Genomic DNA, 21,765 nt, shown 5'->3' with positions numbered 1-21,765 from the left:
TTGAAAAGAAATCGTTTAAATAGAGTAAAATAATGTTTAACACTTCTTTTTTAAAAAAACTCAAATACGTCTGATTTGAGAAACTTATCTGGATGCTCTTGAGCATGCTTATGTAATGAAGTTTTGTATGTAGTGTTATTTGGCTAACCATACCAAAATGAGGCAGTGCCCATTGTTGCATACAAAATGGAGGTTTGTGAGTAAACAGAAGTATTAAAAGCTCCTAATACTTTTTTTTTTCTACTGATAAAATATTAAATTGGCTGATCAAGACATGAACTCAGATAACATGCAGTAATTTGCATCTGCTGTGCTTAATTTTCAAATATATTAGCCCAAACTATTAACCAGTTACTTTAAATGTAATTTCTAGACATTCTTATTCATTTGGAAGAAGTTGGAGAGCTGAAACTTGCTACTCATTTATTTGTGAACTGGTTAAGCTACATTTTTCTGAGAATCATCAGATAACTTCTGTTGGTGTCACAGTTTTGTTTTGAAGGTGTTACAGTGGGACTCAAGATAGCAATGACAAGCCAAACCAGCTCGTTTTGACCAATCCCTGTTTTGTCAGGCTAGGGTTGAAAAGTGGGAACCAGGTCTGTAACTTTGAGTTACTCAACCATGTTGAACACAGAGCTGCTGCGTAGAAAGCATTGTATTGTCAGCTGAACAAAGTCAGCACATCTTCTCTTGGCTGAGCACTCCGTAGCTCTAGGCCTGTGGAAAGGTTTGTTGGGTTTGTTGGTTTTTTTTTGTTTTTTTTTTTTAAAAAGTGTTTACTGCCCCCTTCCTCTCCCTGCCACCCATGCTTTCAGGTGGCATTATAGAAACACACAGGTCCAGATGAATTCCTTTATCTTCCTGCATGGGAAGTGGCTGTGTGGAACTATAATAACTGATACAGTATGTTTTGATGTAGGCAGTAATTTTGCTGGCCACCCAGAGACATAATTTTGTGATATGTGTTCTGGGATAAAATGTACTCACTCGGTGATGTACATCTAGCATAACTGTCTATTAAATAGAGTTTTGCTTGTCTGATTCCAAAGAACTTAAGCTTTCTGGCCACGATCCATGTGCATTGTACAGCTAGATTTACATTCATGATACAGTGTGACTTTGGCACATGGGTGAGGAACTGCAAAGGTTACGGGTTTCTCCTGTTAAGGAGATGTTCTCTGTAACTGCAATATATGACTCCCTCTCTGTTTAATCCAAGAATGACACTTTTATTTTTTGGGTCACTGAAGAAAAACATTTTTTTTTCCCTCTTTCTCTATTGTAAAACTGGCTAGCAATGGGCTTTATTTTATTCAACTAAACTCGTTTTTTTATTAACGTGGACTGGATGATCCTTTAAAGATAATAACAGAATATTCATTTTGCCTTGGTTTGCTTCCATAGGATTTCCCTATACAGGTTATAACATGATATAACAACATGTGTTACATCCTAGCTGAATGAGACACCACCTTCTTTGCACATGTTCCCCCATAGTAAGAAGCAGTTACAGTAGTGTTGCTAATTACGCAGTGTGTGTATTTTCCTTCCTTCAATTCTGTCTCACTATGAAATATGCCACTCTTATTTGTTAGTCTGCACCATGACATAGATCAGAGTGGGTGCATTCCCTTGTGCAGAGTTTTGCTTGAAGACATGTACAACATTTTATTCTGTGTTGAGTAACCAGTTCATTGAAAGGTCAAAATAAATGCTGATCATGGGCTATCCGAATAAAAAGATCGATTTGCTTGTGTTGAACAAACACAGACAAATAATTTGTGTATCTGACATTAGTTTTGCCAGTGCAGTAAGCTGAGCTGTATCAGTGCCTCGTTGTTCCTGTCCTGTCTGTCTTAATGTATTCAGTGTGTCTTGCTTTTCTTTTCTTGGGTTCCCCTTTTGCCAGTTTGAGCAGTGGCCCCAGACCTGATATGCAACAAGTTCGGCTGTCCTGACTCTGCATTTCTCTGATATAGCTGTCAAAAGCCACTCTAGTATTGTACCAAAATGATCATAGATGCTTTTAATTTAGCATACACCATTATTCAATTTCACTTATCATTTAACGTGAGTGAGGTGTTCCAGGACTGTAATCTGAACAATTAATGTTTTAAGTAATTACCTGTCAACTGTGGTGGGTGAGCAGCAAAACTGGACAAATATGGGTAGCACTAATGCTATTTTCCCAGGAGCATTGTTTGTAAGGGAAACTGTGGCTTTACCTTTTGGAGCAGAAAGCTCTTCTTTGCCTTTTGACTTGAAATTCTGGAGGGTTAAGTAAGGGCCGTATAGCCAGGCTGCTTTGCCAAAGAAACTTAGAGCAATCAGCCAGGTTGCTTGTCTTTTTGTGGCTTTATTTTTTTTTTTTATTTTTGAGGGGTGGGGTTTAAGGTTTTGTGGTTTGGTTTTTTTTTGTGTGTGTGTTTTGTTTTGTGGGTTTTTCGGGGAGGTGGGGGTAGGTGACATTGAAAGACTGAAACCAGCCTGGTGTTTGATACTTAAGTGTTGAGGGACCAGTGTGATTAACTTTGAAAAGAATACTAAGCACCTTGGGGCTGTTGTAAATCCAGAGTCTTAGGAGAGCAAAAATCTGCTGTGATGGCTCTGCTCTAGAGACATTTCTGTCACCAGCTTGTTTTTCTAATACTGCCGTGCCCTGTACGATGTGATGTTTGGAAGGAAATATAGCACAAGAAAGATTTCTACCCCTGTTTAAATGCATGTGGCCTCTGGGCTCTGCGGAGGAAGGTAATTCACTGAGTGGAAGACTTTGTGACCCTGACTTTTCTCCGAGCCAGGAAGATGTAGGTGTGAGGGTTGATACAGGTCATAATACACCTATGCAATCTACTAGTCTGTATCGCACCAGGTTGATTTTGGTGACTTTTCCCATTGAGCAAATAACTAAACTCATTGAGGGTCTGGCTTTAACTGTCTTGCCTATCACCATCCCCAGGCAAGGGACCTGAAACTCTCTATGCTGGGCAGAAACTCAATGACAACGAGTGGCACACTGTCCGGGTAGTTCGGCGAGGAAAGAGCCTCAAGCTGATGGTGGATGATGATGTTGCTGAAGGTAAGTGCGATGTATGAGTAATTTTTGTCATTATCTTTGTATCTCTGTTCCCAGTCTGTTACACCCATTCTTCCAGTTCTTTTGTGTATTTCCCCCCCCCCCCCCCCCTTCCTGTTACTTCTTGCATATTTAGTGTTATGATGTTGGAGATTAATGTTCAGTTCCCAGAGACTAACTGTTCTTAGCCAGCACCAGAAACTTCTGTGACAACTACAACAATATGAAATGTGGGATTAGGGGACAGATGAGAATACAGAGGTGCTAAGCAGCACACTCTGTTGTGCCAGGCTCTGTCTGGGGTACCCTGTGAGTATACCTCATGCCTGAGCTGCAAATGTGGCGGTTTCCAGTGCTGTGGAATTAAAACCAAGGCTCTCTAAACCTTTCCTCTGCACAAACTTTTCCTTGATGGTAAACCCACATTTGATAGATGTGGTAGAGAAGATGGATTTCTGTCTCTGCTGTTTGTTGTTGTTTTTATTCTTTTTTTCTCCCAAGTTCCTGTGCTTATGGCTCAGAGCCATCCAGGAAAAAAAAAAAAAAAGAAAAAAACCTCCAACAAATACAGCAGTTTTTCTAACTTGTTTTAGAGGTTAGGGAGGACCGTAGCTCACCAGAGTATATTGTGTCATAACATAAAGTGTGTCACTCCTATTTTGTTTTGTTTCGTTTTTTTTTTTTTTTTTTCCCTTTCCTGTGTTTCCTGGCAGCTTTTTGAGCTTCTGCTTCTTTCTGTAGAGAAATGTAGTTGAAGGGGGGGGGGGTGTGTGTGTGTGAAGAAAAGAGCAATCACTCAGGAAAGCTGGTGTCTCCCAAGTTATGAGATTTGCATTGAAATTAGATTGATCTCTTTTCATTACAAAATTTTAGAGGTGATACTTTTCTGGTCCGCTTCCCCATAGCTGCAAGAGCCAGAAACTTCATTTCTTTTTATGAAGGTCTAAAATTCTCATAGCTGTATGTAACTGTAGGAACTGGGGTTTTGAGGAAAACACCAGCAGTCTGAAGGCTGATAATAGAATCACAAAGAACTGTAACCCTGGATGCAACGCTACTATGGGTATGTTCATATAGTTATGACCCATGCTGTTTTGCCAAATTCTGACATCCTATCTTCTGAGTAGCTTCTGCTCAGAAGGCACCTATAAGGAACAGCTGCCATAGGCAGTGCCAGAATACTGTATTCTGTCTCTGCAAAAAGTTCTTTTCTACTGTGTGAATGCAATTAATTTTAAGTAACATGGTAATTGGATTATTTGGAAAGCTGTGAGTCAGGATTTTGAAATCAGCCCAGAGAAGTGGGTTTGCAGGAGAATGACTTGATATGTGTTTTCCTTCTGAAGTAAATATATGATGTGCTATATGGGCTGATAATTTGCAAGAGAGAATCGGAAGCATGTGAAAGAAGAATCTTTCCCACTCCTTGTTGGAATTGGCGGAGACTTAGTCAACATTAGCTTGCAGGAAAATGAAATTGTATTTAAGAGGGGACTTTCTGAATTAGTGAAACACGCTGGTAAACATTTTGGCCTTTTGCGTCTGCATTTAACAATTCTTCTGGATATGCTAAAAAAGCAAGCACCATTAGGTGGCACTCTCTGCATTACCGACTCAATCCCCAAAAAGCCATCTGTTTTTTTCTGAAGTCTCTTTTCCATGAAGCTGAGTTTATAAATAATAATGATACAATCCTATACTAAAATAGGATGTGCATATGTACGTGTGTATGAATTACATAATTAAAGATGCATTACAGCTAAAAATATCTGTTAAAAGAATGCCATCATGGCGAAGTCAAAAGTCAGAAAACCCAGAGTTAAGATTTTTCTGTGTAATCTGCATTCCATTTCCTTGGGCAGATGATATAGTCTTCAGTGATGTGGTTGCATAGATTTTTCCACAGGAATCATGCTGTCTTTAGGCATAGATTAGAAGGCTAAATTTGGCCCCTAGTAAAAATAAGCAGCCCCTTTGATTGCCACCTTATTTCTTATTGCTTGTTTAGAACAATGGATGCCAAGTAAATTTTGTTCTATATTTAGAGCTGTTGTTCCCCTCCCCCCTTTTCTTTTGTGTGTGTGTTGTGTGCTACTCATCACATCGATATGTTTATACAGAACTAAGGAGCTGTAACTGGATTTATTTCCATGTCTGTGTTATATGAAGTGAGTAGGTGTCTTTTTCCCATTTTCAGATGTTTGGAAACAAGGCACCAGATTAAAGCTGGATGTATTTGGTACCAATTTGGCATGATTTTTCAGTCATTTGCATGCACAAATATTCAGCGTGTCTGTAAATTAGCTCAACCCTGCTACTTGGAGAACTAGGTCTAGACAATTAATGACCACCTGTGAAAAATTTGTAACGAAGTGACTGACTTTGCTTCCTGCAGGACATCTAAGGTAGAGACTGAATCTGGGTCCTCTGGACAGCATTTTGCTGCTTAACCACAACCCCCTCCTCCCACATTCCCCCCCTCCTGAGCACAGACCTCAGAATGTCAGTGATAAATGAGACACAAATGTAGCAGTCGTATTCCTCCCTACAACATCTTGCTAGCACCCGAATTCTGCAGCAGAGGCTGGAATTTTTTGTCTGCTGCCACTTGAACTAAAGAGCTGCTGATTGCTGTGTTAGTTACAATACTCTTTCCAGAGCACAGTGGAGGAATTAGAGGAGAACTCGTAGGCAAGGCTGAAGCTAATGAGGTCGGAAAATACTGGATTTCACTCCATGATTTCTTAATAAAATGCATCTCTGTCCTGATTCAGGTCTTGTATTGTCACGTCCTTTTCAGCTTCTCACAGAGCTACTCCTGAATTTCTACACTACCACTGCTGTCACTGTCCTGTTTCTCTTAAGCCTATCCCAGTTTTCACATTTTTCACCTTTTCTAAAATTCCGGCTTCACCTTTTCCAACCTTCCTTACTCAATTTCTAATGCCTCCTATATTTGGGTTCCCCGTCCCAATGTACTGCAGATTTCACATGCCTGGCTTTTCTTTCCTACTCCAGCAGTAACTACTTTGCATTTATCTAAGAGTAAAAGAGCTAAGGAGAAGAGTTTTTTTGCTCCTTGTCCTTGACATACCTGCATTTTATTTTTTTAATCTTTTGAAGTAAAGAAGCAGGACTTTTAAGTGATTTTTTTTTGTTTGTTTTTGGAAAAAAAAAACAGACCCTTTATTTTATTTTTGAGAAAATACAGTTGTTCTTGTTTGGAAAAATCAGAAATTTTCATTCGCTAACACTAAAACTGGAACAGCCCCTAACAATCACAGTAGTGGAAGTGAGATGGTTTGTCTAAATGAACTTTCCCATATACAGTTTCAGTTCCTGTGAACTGGAACTTTTCAAACTAAAATGTTGTTATTTCTGGTAAAGAACTGTTTCAGGGTTTAAAAACACTTTAATTGGTACTGACACTTGAATTTCTGAATAGTCACAAATGTGTGACTCTTCAGCTGCTTGTAAATTTGTCCAGCTTGGGTTGAAGCTTTCCATGTCGATAGTTTTTGTGTAATTGTCTTTAAATTTAGATCCACTGCTAAAATTGGGAATAAATGGGAAAATAAATTGTTTTGCATAATATTTTTCTCTTCATATTTAGAATAGATACTTGAAAACATTTTTTCTAATAACAGCTGTGCTTGTTTGCTGTCTTTGCGAAAACTTGATCACATTTGGACAAAGTATAAACCACAAAATTGCACTTTGTTACAATTACTTTGCATGTTTGATCGTGAGAGGAAACTTAGGAATATTTCAGTGTTTCAAGAGGACCTAAGCAAGAAAGAGACAATCAGTTCATTTAATCTATTTCTTTATACATCACAAGCCAGGAGATGTCATCCAGATCTTAGAAACGTTTTCAGCTTTCGTTCTGTGCCCAACAGAAGAAAAGACTATGTTGCAAATAGTAGGAAAAGTCTTGAAAGGCCTATCTCTCTTTTTTTTTTTTTTTTTTTTTTTTTTTTTTTTTGTCTTGATGCCTGGGAGCTGTTTAGGTGAGAAATGATAGGAGACTTCAGGCAATGGCACAGAATATGGGAAAACGTGTAAGTCCCAAGGGGGAATTAAAAGAGGAGTTAGTCCTGGACTTTGCTATTGTGATTGGTGTGACTCCCAGGTATTGTCCTAATAACTCAGAAATACCTCTTGCAGTGACTAGTCAAGAGTTGTGTGTATGTGCTAACTGACCAGCAGATGCAATCTGCAAGATTTTGTCTGTCTATAGCACACTGGAAACATTTATTCAGGTCTTTATCCAGGTGCCAGCTTTTCACAAAACCAGTATGAATTTAGCTATTTTTGACTCTTCTGTTCTTTTAAACCTGATTGGATTTGGTCGATGTCTGAAAACACTATTGGAAGCAGAGGGAACAACAGGTAGTGTGGCTGTTCCCTTTGGAAAACCTTCTGAAACGAAGGACTTTACCTGTGCAGTAATTTTATTGGCAACATACTTAAGCTTAAGTGGAGAAACACTGAAAAATTACAGAAAAGTTGGAAGTAGATAGGTTTGTGTTTGTATGCATTTTGATGCTGTCTGATTTCATATTTGCTGTTGTCCTTTCCCAAAGAAGCTTGGCTCCCCTGCTTACATTAAGAGAAGATGATACAGCAAACAGGTTGATGTGGGCCTTTGTGTTAAAGGAGGTGCTTGTTTTTAAGATCCCCTTTGAAAAGTCTATAGTGAATGAGACATAGCAAGGTAAAAAAAGATGAAAGGGACCTCTATGTAAGACGTATGATACAGCCCAGAGGAATTAACTTATAGAATGATAGAATGCATTGGGCTGGAAGGGACCCCCAGAGGTGATCTAGTGATCAACTTATCTACCTTAAAGTTCCTATGGAAAGCTGAATAAGTCACTTGAAGTCATATCTTTCACAGTTGGTCACTAATTGTACCTGTCCTTTTTAGGGGGGATACTCCTTTGGGATTGTGGATCTTATTTCTACAAGTGTGGAGCCTCAAAACCAGTGAGTGCTCTGAAGTTGTGTTCCACTAAATTGAATAACAGATATTTCTTTTTTTTGATATTCGAAATTATTTATATGTTGATCTCTCTATTCCCCAGCTTTGTGTATACAAAATTGAAAGTAATATTCCTTAATCTTACAGGAGTAGTAGAAGATGAAGTGAATATTTGAGGATAATTTGCACACTGTGTTGCTGAACTTGTGGATTGACTGTGGCTGGCTGCCAGACATCCACCCAGATGCTCTCTTGTTCCCTCTCCTCAATAAGAGAGAGGAGAAAATAGGATGAGAAGACTCATGGTTCAAAATAAAGAAAGGGAAATCGCTTACCAGTTACTGTCATGGACAAAACAGACTTGATTTGGGGAAAATTAGTTTATTGCCTGTTTAAAATAGAGTTGGATGGTGAGAAAAACAAAGAGAAACGCCCTCCCCTGCCCCTCCTGTTCCAAGGTTAGCTTCTTCATTCCCGGCTCCCCCAGCGGTGCAGGGGGACGGGGAATGGTGGCCATGGTCAGTCTGTAACAGCTCCTCTCTGCTACTCCTTCCTCCTCACCAAGGGTTCTCTCCACAGGCTGTTGGGAAAATCTGCTCCACTGCAGGCTCTCCATGGGCCTCAGTTCATTCAGGAGCAGGATCTCCTGCTCTGGCATGAGGAGTCCTCCACGGGCTTCAGGGTGGGTGTCTGCTCCGCCATGGTCTTCTCCATGGGCTGCTGGAGGATTTCCACTCTGGTGCCTGGAGCAACTCCTCCCCCTCCTCCTTTTCTGACCTTGGTCTTTGTAGGGTTTTGTTTTAGTTGGTTGTTGTTTGGGATTTTTTTTCCCCTTTGTTCCTCACTTGCAGGCTACATTTTGCCCTTTCTTTAAATATGTTTTCAAAGAAGCACCACCACTGTGGCTGCGGGGCTGAGCCGTGCTCTGTGGGGGTCGGTTGGAGCCGGCTGGACCCGGCTGTGTCGGGCGCGGGGCAGCCCCGGCCGCCCCTCATGGGGGCCGCCCGCAGCCGGCACCTCGCCTTGTAAGCTCTGTACAGCACTGCAGAAAACTTCCCGAGAGAACAAATAGTGGCATATTTATAGGAGAGTTTGAATAATAGTTGCACATTGAATGATGGAAAAACCAATTAAATGTTGAGTAATTAGTGAATTTGGTGTTATTCCTATTGTATGGCACAAGGCCTGTGTAGAAAGGGTACTTACTTGTGTGACCAAATAGTTAAAACTATCTTAATGAAGAACTAGAGAGGACTAAAGTAAGGTTGTTTTGTAATGGTTTTCATTCTGATGTTGCCCAACTTGTCTTTGTACTCAAACTAGTCTTTTAGCATACTGTGGTATTTCACCTGTCTGTCTGTGATCTGTGTCTGTACTGGCACCTAGCACACTTACTGAAACATTTAAATATGCTTCAAGAGTAGTCTGATGTATTTGCTGTGCTGAATAACTTGAATATTTTAATTGAGAGTTTAAAATCTGTCACAATGTGACAAATAGCCCAAGTGGTGGGTTGATGATTTAAATATATGGTTGTATTTATATAATTTCTTAGTATATTATATTTAACACACTTTTACTTGTTGCGTTCTTGTCTGTTTCCCTCCTGCTGGCTCTTAAAACAGGAGAAATAACATCAGGCACCAGGAGAGAACAATGGAATAAATATTAGCGGGTTTATGACTCTTCTCCCTTCTCGTTCTGCTCTTTTTATGTTAATCTATGTTTATGGAGTGTTTTCAGGAAAAACATTTTGTAAGAGTTGTTTCAGAAGTGTCCGATTTGTTTGGCAGATAGACTGTTGGATCAAACAGATCCCTGTAGGCTTTGAGGAAGAGACCTAGTTGTCTTGGCAAACAAGAAAGTGTTTGAAGCACAGGGAAAAATACAGACCTTGCTGCTCATGGCCCTTTCTGCTAGGCTTTGGCAATGCTAGACTCAAGCCTCTACACCCAGAGTCTATACATTCTTTCTTATGCAAGCTGCTGAACAGTGATCAGATAGGATTTAAGGTAGTACTGCTATTAGTCTGGAAACTGGAGGGTGAAGGGCTCCACGTAACCTATTACTGATCCCTGGGCTTTCTGCATGTTCCTCCTTGTTTCTGCCCTTCAGGCACAATGGTTGGTGATCACACCCGCTTGGAGTTCCACAACATCGAGACAGGGATCATGACGGAGAAACGGTACATCTCTGTCATCCCCTCCAGCTTCATTGGCCACCTCCAGAGCCTCATGTTCAACGGGATGCTCTACATTGACCTATGCAAGAATGGTGACATTGACTACTGTGAGCTGAAGGCACGCTTTGGCCTCCGCAACATTATCGCTGACCCTGTGACGTTCAAGACCAAGAGCAGCTACCTGAGCTTGGCCACCTTGCAGGCTTATACATCCATGCACCTCTTCTTTCAGTTCAAGACCACCTCAGCTGATGGTTTCATCCTCTTTAACAGTGGTGATGGCAATGACTTTATTGCAGTTGAACTAGTCAAGGGGTAAATGACTTTCTGCTATGTTCTACCAGTTTATTTATAGATAAACTTACTTATAGGTAACCTCAAAATACTTGCATGAAAAGAAATTCACATCGTACTCATATTTTCTGTTTACTGAGATGCATGAGAAAACACTTGGACATAAACAACAAAGCTTAAGATTCCTGATTTTGTCACTGACTTCCTTCCCCTTGTGGCTGAGGGGACGACACTTTTAGAGTGCGGAACAACGTTTTAAGTCTTTTGGACCTAGTTAGGCTAGCATTTTGTCCTGTTAACCTTGCAGAATAGCATAGAGGAGGAGGAAATGTGCTGAGGGCTCTTGAGCCTCTCTTCCTCCTTTTATTTATTTATTTATTTTCATCTAACAGCCTCGTTGTTTCTGCCATCTCCATTGAAGTGAAAAAGCATATGAGCTCATGAATTTGTATGTCTGCTGGTGATATTTGAGGAAAAGCTTCTTGAAGCAAGAACTTGTCTTGCTTTCGAGCCACTGTATTCTTTTTGCAAGACTGATAGCTTATTAAAAAAGAAGTCCTTTGTTAGCGGAACAAATTTTGATATCTCTGTAGTCATCTAGTCACGGTAGATCTGTTTTCCACAAATACAGTTTACTAGTCCTGTTTATTTCAGTATAACTATAGTTCTATCTGTTTCATTTTTAACTTTGCACATGTTCCTGTGAGTGGGATGTTGAGTAACAAAAAAAGCAAGAGTCACGAGATCCTGGTGCTCTGAGAGTTGGATTTTGTTAGCTTTTTTCTTTTTTTTTCCCTTTCCTTTTCTAAGTAGAATATTTTTCTTCTATCCTCAGGTGGGTTTCTGTGTTTGAATTGTATAAATAATTCAGGGTAACATTCCCATGACTTCAGTCTTTATTGGGGTCTTTATTTTTTTGCTGAAGGCTTCACTAATTGTTTTCTGGCTGTTTGAATAAGCCTAGGATATCATGTGAATTTTAGTACAGTATTTTGAGTGACTTTCCCGATTAACTTAAGGAAGTTATTCAAAACTCAGAATGATTCTGAGGAATATATGCTCCAAATAAGCATATCTAGTGGTGTTCTCCAGTACATTTATCAATATTACCAATTTAAAAAAAATAATTAAATGCACAGACAGGGATTTTGTGGATCTATGAGAACTTCGTGAAAAAGAAGAATGCTTTATGGTTAGAATCGGATTACTCCAAATGTTGTCATCTCAAAATACTAATCCTTATGTTTTCTTGGTCAAAAGGAAACAATTATATCTTTTCAAATCAGCAGCTGATATTTTGGCTTACTAACCTTTCTAACCCGGAGACTTTCGATAACTTTCTGTTCCCATTGTGACTTTTGTAAATTAATTCATCAGCTCTGCCTAGAATAAGGGTCAGTAGTGCTGAAGTTCTTACATCATTTTTAACTAGTTCTTGCTATGTTTACAGGTATATACACTATGTGTTTGACCTTGGAAATGGACCTAATGTTATCAAAGGCAACAGTGATCGTCCTCTTAATGACAACCAATGGCACAATGTCGTCATCACCAGAGATAACAGTAACACACACAGCCTAAAGGTGGACACCAAGGTGGTCACTCAGGTTATCAATGGTGCCAAAAATCTGGATCTTAAAGGTGAGTTTTACAAGACTCACAGTTTCCCCCTTTATTCTTGCATGGCTTAACCAGCAAACAAAAGAAAGCTTGCAGGAACCATGCATTACAGAACAGTAGATCTGGAATTTGCTGATTTTGGCTTTCAATTTCATTTTTCTCTTTCTCTATTTAGCAACTTCCTGTAACAGTATAGTTTGCCACATTTTGCCTTTTCAGAAGCTGCATCCTAACTAGGAAGAACTGCAGGATGACAATCGGTTACAACTGTGTGTTGGTTTTTTTATGGGTTTTGTTTGTGTTTTGGTTTTGTGGTGTTGAATTTGGGCATTTTTTGGTAGTAAAGACGGCAGAAATGACTTTTTGCACAATATCTTGCTCTGCTTTTAACTTTTTCTAAGAAGCTGTTCAGCTTGCTATATTCCAAGTCGGGAGGGGGGAAAAAACCACTCTAGAAGGTATGTAACTTCCTCCTCCTTGTATGTTTGCTGCTTTATCCTCTAGGTGATCTCTACATTGCTGGCCTAGCTCAAGGCATGTACAGCAACCTTCCGAAGCTAGTGGCCTCACGTGATGGATTTCAGGGCTGTCTAGCATCCGTGGACTTGAATGGGCGTCTGCCTGATCTAATCAATGACGCTCTGCACCGCAGTGGGCAGATTGAGCGCGGATGTGAAGGTATAATTCATTTCAGAGAAGTTCCCCTCTCAAGCACTCCCCTCTGACTTCATTGCTGCCCCCTGTGCATCTGCTTGTCCGCCTTACTGTCCATTTAATTAGTGTGCTTTCATTGTGACATCCTTCACTACACTTACATGTTTTCCATATGCTCCCAAAGGCAGTTTAAGGATGGCTAGCTTATGCGAGTGGTTTAGCAGCTGTTCTCTTGCATTACCCCATTCCCTATGAGGTGGTACCTCCAGTAGTGGAAAGGATGGTACTGGGATGGACTACTATTTGCTAGTACTTTTCTCAGAGTGGTTTATTAACATTACAGTACTCTTAAAATACTTTCAAAGAGGTTCTGAGCCTTCAGTTCACTTGTGCTTCAGAACGCCATTTTTTGGGATCTGTAGAAGTATGTATTTTGAAGCCCAAGGTAGAGGCAGGGGAAATGGAAGGTAGAAGAACTGAAGGGTGAAGATCAGACCAAAACAGAAGTTGCTTTTTGTGGAGGTGGGCCTCCAGTGAAAGCCCTGCTGTCTGGAAAACCTTTCTTTTCTGTAGTTTCTCTTTCTTGAGTGGTTTCTTTTTTTTTTTTTTTTTTTTTTTTTTTTTTTTTTTTTGGGGGGGGTGTGTTGGGTTTTTTTTGTTGTTTCTTTTTTAGTGAGTTTTTGAAGCATGTAAGTAGTAGTGAATTCTTGAAGCTTCTTTAAGTAATTTACTGCCCCTTCTAAACTCTTGTTAATTGAAAGAATATTGATAGCAGCAGCACTGACACAGTAATGTGCATGTGGCATCAATTCCCAAAGCACTTGGGATACTTACATCAAAAAAATACAAGATATTGCTGGCTGGGTTAAGTGAAAATCACCATTATGTTTAGTTCTGCTGCATGCTAGTCTGCTATGTTGGCTACCAGTCAGCAGAGGAAGGTTTATCAGTAAAGTTGTCTGGCATGCATGTTTGCTAGGAAGGTGTATATCCCAAACTGATCCTTCAAGACAGGACTTTACAAGGTGAAATTACTCCCTGATCGTATTTCCCTACGATGTCAGGATTGCAGCATACATCATGTTGAAGCCTTGCCCCACTTGTCAAGACTTGTCCCTTCTTAGGACTGAAAGTATCATCTTAGTGGTGTCTTTTGAGTATTTATGAAACACTAAATTGGCAGTCCAAGCAAATCTGATCCCTTCATTGTCTCCCAGTGTTCTGGCTGGCTTGGAGCTTCTGTTCCTTAGCCCTCCTTCCACACTCCCACAACAATACTCTGGTTTGTGAGAATTTTGTGTCCTGTCGTAGGAGCTCATTCAATGTCAACTCCAGTTTCACGGCATTGTTAAGTGCTGCACAGCTGTAGGCTGTTCTTTTTTCTGTTGTCCTGCTGTATTTAAATAATGTCTATTAACCATGTTTGTTCCTGTGGAAATAAACACAGTGTAGCAGAACTTGTGGCTTTGCCCATTTGTGGTAGAGCGAAAATGCCAAAAGAACTGCGTGTTTTCTGTGTTGCTGTTTACAAGGTTCAAGGAAAAAATGCATTTGGGTTTTTTTGAAATTGTCTTTTCTGATTATCCTCAGTGCACTGAAAGCTGCTCTTTAATATTAGTGATTTCTGGTTGTTCTATTTAAAATTAGCTTAATCTGTTGGCTATATAGGCTGCATGTTATGTCTACTAGCTCTTTCTCCTTCAGAGGACCTCTCAAACTAACCTGTTGTTCTGTGTGTGGCTCAGGAACAGTCACGATGCTTTCACAGAATCACAGAACAGTAGGGGTTGGAAGGGACCTCTGGAGATCATCTAGTCCAACCCCCCTGCTAAAGCAGCTTCACCTAAAGCAGGTTGAACAGGATTGTGTTGCAGGGGGGGTTTGAATATCTCCAGGGAAGGAGACTCCACAACTTCCCTGGGCAGCCTGTTCCAGTGCTCTGTCACCCTCAAGGTAGAGAAGTTTTTCCTCACGTTCAGGTGGAGCTTTCTGTGCTCCAGTTTCTGCCTGTTGCTCCTTGTCCTGTCACTGGGCACCACTGAAAAGAGCCTGGCCCCATCCTCTTAACTCCCGCCCTTTAGATATTTATAAGCATTGATGAGATTCCCTGTGTCTTCTCCAGGCTAAATAGCCCCAGGTCTCTCAGCCTTTCCTCATAAGAGAGATGCTCCAGTCCCCTAATCATCTTTGTAGCCCTCTGCTGGACTGTCTCCAGTAGCTGCCTGTCCTTCTTGAACTGGGGAGCTCAGAACTGGATACAGCACTCCAGAGGTGGCCTCACTAAGGCAGAGTAGAAGGGGAGGAGACCTGCTGTCCACACTCTTCTTAATGCACCCCAGGATACCATTGGCCTTCTTGGCCCCAAGGGCACGTTGCTGGCTCATGGCCGACTTGTCTGCCAGGACTCCCAGGTCCTTCTCCGCAGAGCTGCTCTCCAGCAGGTCGACCCGCAGCCTGTACTGGTGCATGGGGTTATTCCTCCCCAGGTTCAGGACCCTACACTTGCCCTTTCCTGGAAGGCTGCACCATTATTAGATCGATGGTGTTTCCTTTTCTTGTACCCAGTGTAGTTCTTTGATTTGTGTTCTATTGCTGAGGTTGTATAATGTCAGCGCCACTCCCAAAACATGTAATGCGCCGCTTACTTTGTCTGTGTGCCAGTCTGGTACCAGCCTGGCTGCTTCCTGGTTGTGGAGATTGGTTCGCTCTTAGAAATATAAAGAATGTGAGTTCACCTTCTTTTCTAAAGCTCTTCAAACAAGATTCGAAGTTGGAAAGAGCTAAAAAACTGTATGGGAATGTCAATGATGGCCCTCATTCTGCCTTTGGCAGAACTTAATCTTGCAAAGCAGCGTTCATGCTATCTTCATAAATTGTCCCTGCTCAGTACCAAGGGAACTGTTGAAGAGGAATCCATTATTTTTTTTTTTTTTTTTTGCCAACATGTTTAGGATTAGTAAAAAACCTGAGGATTAGGTCACCAGAAAGCAGTTTCATTTGTTTTTTGAATCACAGCAATCCTCAAGGCTTCATCTCACCTCTTGACTGCTGCCTGCTGCTGCCTGTTCTTATGTTTGCCACCGAGTGTCACACCTATCTCCCCTTTCTCTAAGGAAAGAAAAACTCTAAGTGTGTTTGGTCCTTATTTAAGTCTCCTTATTTTGTTTCCATCTGAAGTGATCTTCAGTGCAGCCTTAACAAGATTTTTAAGGGCTGGAGTCCCAAGCAGTTCTTACTGTCTCATGATGTTTAAATGTGTATATAAAAAAACCAATTGCAGTCTTTTGAGGTGAATAGTTGTGCTGTGTGTTTATTTGCAGGACATGTCCGTATTTCATTGTGAAAGGCGGTGGGACCACATACGTGATGAGAACATGCATGCTTAAAGAAATGTCATTCCACCTCCACATATGAATCTTGCATTCCAAATGTGGTGGGAGAGATCTCTGCTAATGCTTGTCTCTTGTTGCGGCTTTGCTTTCAGAAGCAGAGGAGATTACAAGGTGACAGCTGTTTTCCCTGAAACTGTCTGTTTGATCTCAGGACATAATCAAAGGATGTGTGGAGGAGGGAAGCCTGGTGACTAGTAGAATGTGAGATGTAGGTCAGCAAACAGCACCGTCACACCTAAAACAGACCAGTACCACTACAAATGGGTGACATTGCTGCATCCTATTTGCATTTGTTATCTCTATTTATGTATTTCAGTACCCTATTCCATACCACCAATTAAGATTCACAAGTTTTAATAGGAAAATAATATTCTTTATTGTCTTGGTTCTACTGCGACCACCTTTATTCAGTTTGAGCAAACCATTGAACTTCCTTGGACACATTGTTCCTCGTACGTGCTCAAGCATAATTCAGCCTTGCTGTGTACCAAAGCACAAACTTGCCACGTTATACAATTAGCTGTGTTCCAGTGATGGGTAAGGCAGTGCTCCTGTTTGAACAGGAGCAGGAAGCGCTTTCAGTATAAATTATATTTATGTGAGAGCTTTTTCTTTATGACCTGGACAATCCCAAAGCATTCTTAGGCTGTATGTAGGAGTTATTAACTGAAACGGGCGTCTTTGAGGCTGAAAGTGGCTGGTGTTTAATAGTGTGTAGTAGTGCTAAAAACAAGGCAGTTCAAGACCTAAGGCAAGAATTACTTTATCCCTAATTGACTATCAGTTTTATCCCTCTATTTTTTTTTAATTATCTTTTTTGTTTAGGATAACACTGCTAAGTAACCTCTTCATCCTGTTTGTTAGCTGAACTGTTGGCTTCCTTTTGCATTATGCAGCTTTCTTGTATGCTGTACAAACTTAAGATTTCGGATTTTGAAGTCTGCTGCTCAGTCACCAGTGTGCTGGATAAGATGATAGCTGCCACACTGACCTTGATGTGTCTTGTAGAACCATTGCTTTTGGCAAAGAGTTTTGTGGGTGATTATCTGGAAGAAAAGAACCCAAAGTGTCTGGAATGTTAAATGAGCCCATGGGGTTAAAGCTCCACACCACTCACCCCTTCTTGTTTGGGTGTGATAGTCTGGTTTATTTTTATGGCTCTTTTGCAATTTCTACGTTTCTGATTTTTTGGGAACAGGCAGCTCTTCACTGATCTTGAAGGTCTGGCCAGATCTGTAGTGGCAGCTTGTGTTTCCCTGGAAGGTATTCTGCAAAGGCAGAAGCCTCCTTGCTGCCTGGTGTGTAAAATCTGTTCTGGATAGATGTGCTACACACAACTGTGAGAAGAATGAAGTTTCAGGATAATGACATTATACCAATATATTTATTCATTTCCCACAAAAGTATCTTTAGTTCTCATGCTAACTGCAGCTTTCATCACCATCTTTTGTTTATCAAGAGGCACCTTCCCCCTGTCACCACCCAAAAAGAGGGTCCGAGAGAAAACGTACAAAAGGTAGGGAAGTGGTTAAGACTTCAATGGTCCTTGTGTCAGCATCAGGTGAGGCTATTGAACACTCTGAAGAGACAAAGTCAGTTTCAGAAAGGACTTCATGTTGGGGGCCCACTTCTACTGGAAGCTCACAGGCAAGTCTGCCACCTACCTTGGGCCTTGCTTTCCCCACCCACAAAATAGGCACATGGGATTCATCTGTTTGTCATGAGAGTATGAACAACTATGTTTTGCAGAGCACTTGGAAGTAGTGGTTGGAGGCCCCTAGAGATAAGGAAAGCATTAGAAACTGAGGAAAAGAAGCCCTCTATTGTGACCTGGTTCTCTCCAGTCTCCAGCTCAACAGCCTGTGGGCTATGGTTGGAAATCTTTATTCTGAGCTTGACTAATACAGGCTATTTCCATTTCTATGTCAGACAGACACAGCTTGAGAAAAGGTATCTGCACTGTGGTGTGTATGCAAGAGTTGGAGGATGGAAGAAGTTGTTGCAGGTGACCTTCTTTCCCTCCTTGAAAATAAATCAATTTAAACTTCAGATCGTCTCCTCCTTGATTCTAGACTTGTAAAATCAATTCTTTTTGCTGAGCACTTCATTCCTGGTCTTGCTACTAGATGAACGGATCAGTTTATTCCGTCCACAAAAGTCAAGACTGAGTGACTCACTGTTTTTTTCCTCACTGGTCCTGGAAGAAGTTAAGCAGATGTCCAACATTTTGTGGAGTTTAAAGATGTTGCCCTAAATATAAATAAATATTTCCTGCATTTGGGGTGTTTTTTTCACCTTTTTATTACTTTGCCATGTTATCTTGTGTTTTCCTTTCCTTTATTTGGACATCCTTACGTTGCTTATTGTAGGCATCTGACATCCAGTTACACTTCCTAAATACGTTCACCTCATCCTGCCTTCAGCCGAACAAACGTAACAGCAGTGGTTAAAGAACACTGTATTTCTTCTACAAGGCAGTGTTCTGTGTGCTTTAGAGTGATGGCTTCTTTCTCTCCTCTTCACCTTTCCTCACCTGTTGCACTGATAAGAGCTTCTCATGAAGGAGAGTGATTATTTTTAAACTGGCTGATGCTGTTCCAGATGTTTTGGGACTTTTTTAGTCCTAACTTAATCTTCTTCCAGATTCGACAGTAAAATCATAATCTTGTGCTACTTTCCATGAAGTAGTATAGTTAACCTTTGGAATTCACTAGTGCATGAAAAGCATGAATGACACATACAGGCTGGATAATCAGAAATGCGTTTTGCATACTAAGCAGTATGTGGAAAAAAAAATCTAATCTCATGCTTAAAATCTGACAGCAGGATAATGTCAGAAAGGATTTCACCCTTCATCTGCTCAGTAGTGAAACTTCAAATCTGATGATACTTCACTTTCTCTGTGGAATCAAAGGTTGTCCATTAAGGAGAGGAGCGTTAATTTATTCCTTGATGGTTTGACAGCTCTCCTGTTCTTTATGCTTTTGTATTCTGTTGTCACAGTGCTACTGGAATTCTGGAACAAATCTAAGCTTTGCACCAGCTTAGCAAAGATGATGAAAAGCAGGGCACTTATTCCTAAGTGCTTGTTTATTACACAGAAATTACATCATTAGAACATGTGTCGAAGGTGCATGGAGAAATGCATCCTCCTCCTCTTTCCACCCATCCCTCTTCTCGTTTGCATTTTGTTTGAAGAACTTGGTGTGTGGGGGGGCGATATGGTTTTATGTAGTAGAGCAGTTCCTAAATTGTGAAGGAAAATCTGACTACCTCAGAAGGGAAGGTAATTGCCATCTTGAGTGATTTGTGGGCTGTAAAACAATAGCAAAGATTCAAAATGTTAAACCTCATAGGAACCACAGGAAATGGCATCTGTACGTGCCAGTTCTAATTTATTGGGTTGTAAATGTAAAAGGAGACAATGGGAGGAAGGGAGAGCTACTAATCACTCTTCAATATCAGCTGTGATATTAGAACTTTTTAAAAACAGAAGGTTATAAAGGTGAGTATGCACTTCTTAAATACCCATCTTTTGATCAATGAGGTCAGTGATTTGGTGTTTTATTATTCCTATTGTGTTGGATAATACAAATATGTATTGTTCAGTGGCCAGGGATTCAGGAGCTGCTGCCTGTACTCCCATCTTTGTCCTCTGCTTTTTCCATGGTGAAAGAGAACACTTAGAATAGAGGTATAACACATGAAAAATCTATGTGGCTTCCTTGTGAACTAGAGTCCATTTAAGAGAGAAAAAAAAAAATCCTGTGCCTAACTGGAAGAGCCTCGGTGGTCTGGTTTTGTTTTTTTATGCTCTGCAGTTTTCAGAAGGTGTACTTGGATCTTCAGTCAGACTTGGTAGATTTATGATTCTTGCTATGTGGACTATGATTTGATCACAGATTACAAGATCATTCCCACCTGGGTGAAAGTGAGCTTGTAGTACTGTCATTTCTGTTGTTTGCTCTATTGAGATAGAAGATTATATGGGTATAAAACCTGAGCTGAATCTTTGCCTGTTGATGCAAGTTTTGTTAAGGATGTGTTGAAATCCATGAGCAGGTAACAGCTTGTTCAGGGGGCAAGGTTTTACTGTCACTTTCATCCAGTGTCAAGTGCAGCTCTGGGAGTAAACAGAGGTGGTGGTCTTCCAGTCCCCTATGGTTTTCTGGCAACAAATACACTTTTGACAAAAAGCCAATCTGTGCTTTTACGAGAGACAGAAGATGTAAGTTCAGATCCAGAGACTGGATGTAGGAACAAAAGAAAAATATGCTTCTCTAATGTTCTGAAAATCAAATAGATTTTTTTTTTTTCTTACCTGGATTCTAAGTATTTCTCAAATGAGACAAAATCTGTCTGAGATTATTGATAAGTGCTGAGAGACAGGTGTTAAGAATGTGGTACTTTTTTCCTTCTCTTTCTACTATCTGTAAATTCTGTGACCGTGTGTGTGTGTGAATAAAATGAATTTTCTCTCTTGTATGTGGTTTTGTTATCTGTGGCTTGATTGGGTTAAGGTAGCCATGTCCCTCTGTATCTGTGTTGCTTACATTGTCATTCCTGCATGTATCGATTATGGACATGGGCTGTGGTGGTTATACTAATTGCTTTTATTTAAAATGATATGACCCTGATTTGTCTGCCTTTATACTAACCTGTTGTTTATTGTGTTTTGCTTTTTGATGTGTGTGTATGTGATTTGGTTTTTTGCCCTAACAAAGTTGAGTTGACCAAAGCTGACCTACAATGTAGAGAAGGTTCTTCTTCCTCATTACTGGTTTGAACTGAAAGATGCTTTTATGTAACATTTGGTGTCTTTTACTGGATACAGTCACATCTCTGAGAAAGGAAGAGAATGACAAACCCCAGCCCCTCTGGGGGAAGAAGGACATGACAAGTAGTGAAAGTGTTTGTGTTGACCTGGGGGGTTTGACTGTATCAGTCTCCAAATATCCATAGGAGCACAGGTTGATTTCCTGAAATGCCTAATGATTATTCAGGCAAAGAGTTGCTGTGTATAGAGACATAGAAGGTCCTCAGAGCTTTACAAAACTGAAAAGCTGACTTGGATTCTTCAGTACTGATCTTAAGGAGTGAGACCAGGAGGTAAAATCTAATTTTTTTAACTTAGACTTTAAAAAAACCCAACCAAACAAAGAAAAACAACCCCAAAACCCCCAACCCCAAAACAACAACAAAAACACCACAGAAAGAACTTTTTGGAATTCCAGTTAAAATAAAGAAATAATTTGTCAACTATGAATTCCCTTAGTAGTTAGATGGCATTTTACCAACCATAATTGGTCAAACATATGAGTGGTCACGTCTGATACTTTCGTACCTGCTAACTTTTGTACCTCTCATAGGTCTTTTTTAGAGCCTTTTACTGGGTAGTCTCTGATCTTTTACAAAGCAGATGGGGCTCTTTCATGATGTTGATCCTCACATGAAATTCTTACTGACATCTTGTATTACTGTTGCCTGCTAAGTAAAAAGGGAACAATCAATGATGTTTGAGGTTGCCAAAAGCTGGAAGACTATGTGAATGGTGTTAAAA

The 21,765-nt window shown here is 40.4% G+C and overlaps 1 protein-coding gene across 7 annotated transcripts in view; it reads left to right on the top strand.

The window, feature by feature from the left end:
- Nucleotides 1-21,765, top strand: part of NRXN3 (neurexin 3) — a 969,254-nt gene that overhangs the window by 391,226 nt on the left and 556,263 nt on the right. For all 7 annotated transcript variants that reach the window (XM_086462626.1, XM_086462625.1, XM_086462624.1 and 4 more), the window contains 4 exons: nt 2,963-3,082; nt 10,179-10,560; nt 11,990-12,180; nt 12,664-12,837. In XM_086462626.1, the coding sequence (XP_086318752.1) occupies nt 2,963-3,082; nt 10,179-10,560; nt 11,990-12,180; nt 12,664-12,837 (867 nt within the window). The remainder of the gene's footprint in view (nt 1-2,962; nt 3,083-10,178; nt 10,561-11,989; nt 12,181-12,663; nt 12,838-21,765) is intronic.

This window comes from Leptosomus discolor, chromosome 3 (genome assembly GCF_034619465.1).
Source record: "Leptosomus discolor isolate bLepDis1 chromosome 3, bLepDis1.hap2, whole genome shotgun sequence".
Lineage (NCBI taxonomy): Eukaryota > Metazoa > Chordata > Aves > Leptosomiformes > Leptosomidae > Leptosomus > Leptosomus discolor.
The sequence above is the reverse complement of the archived record's forward strand: the minus strand, read 5'-3'. Positions and strand labels throughout refer to the sequence as shown.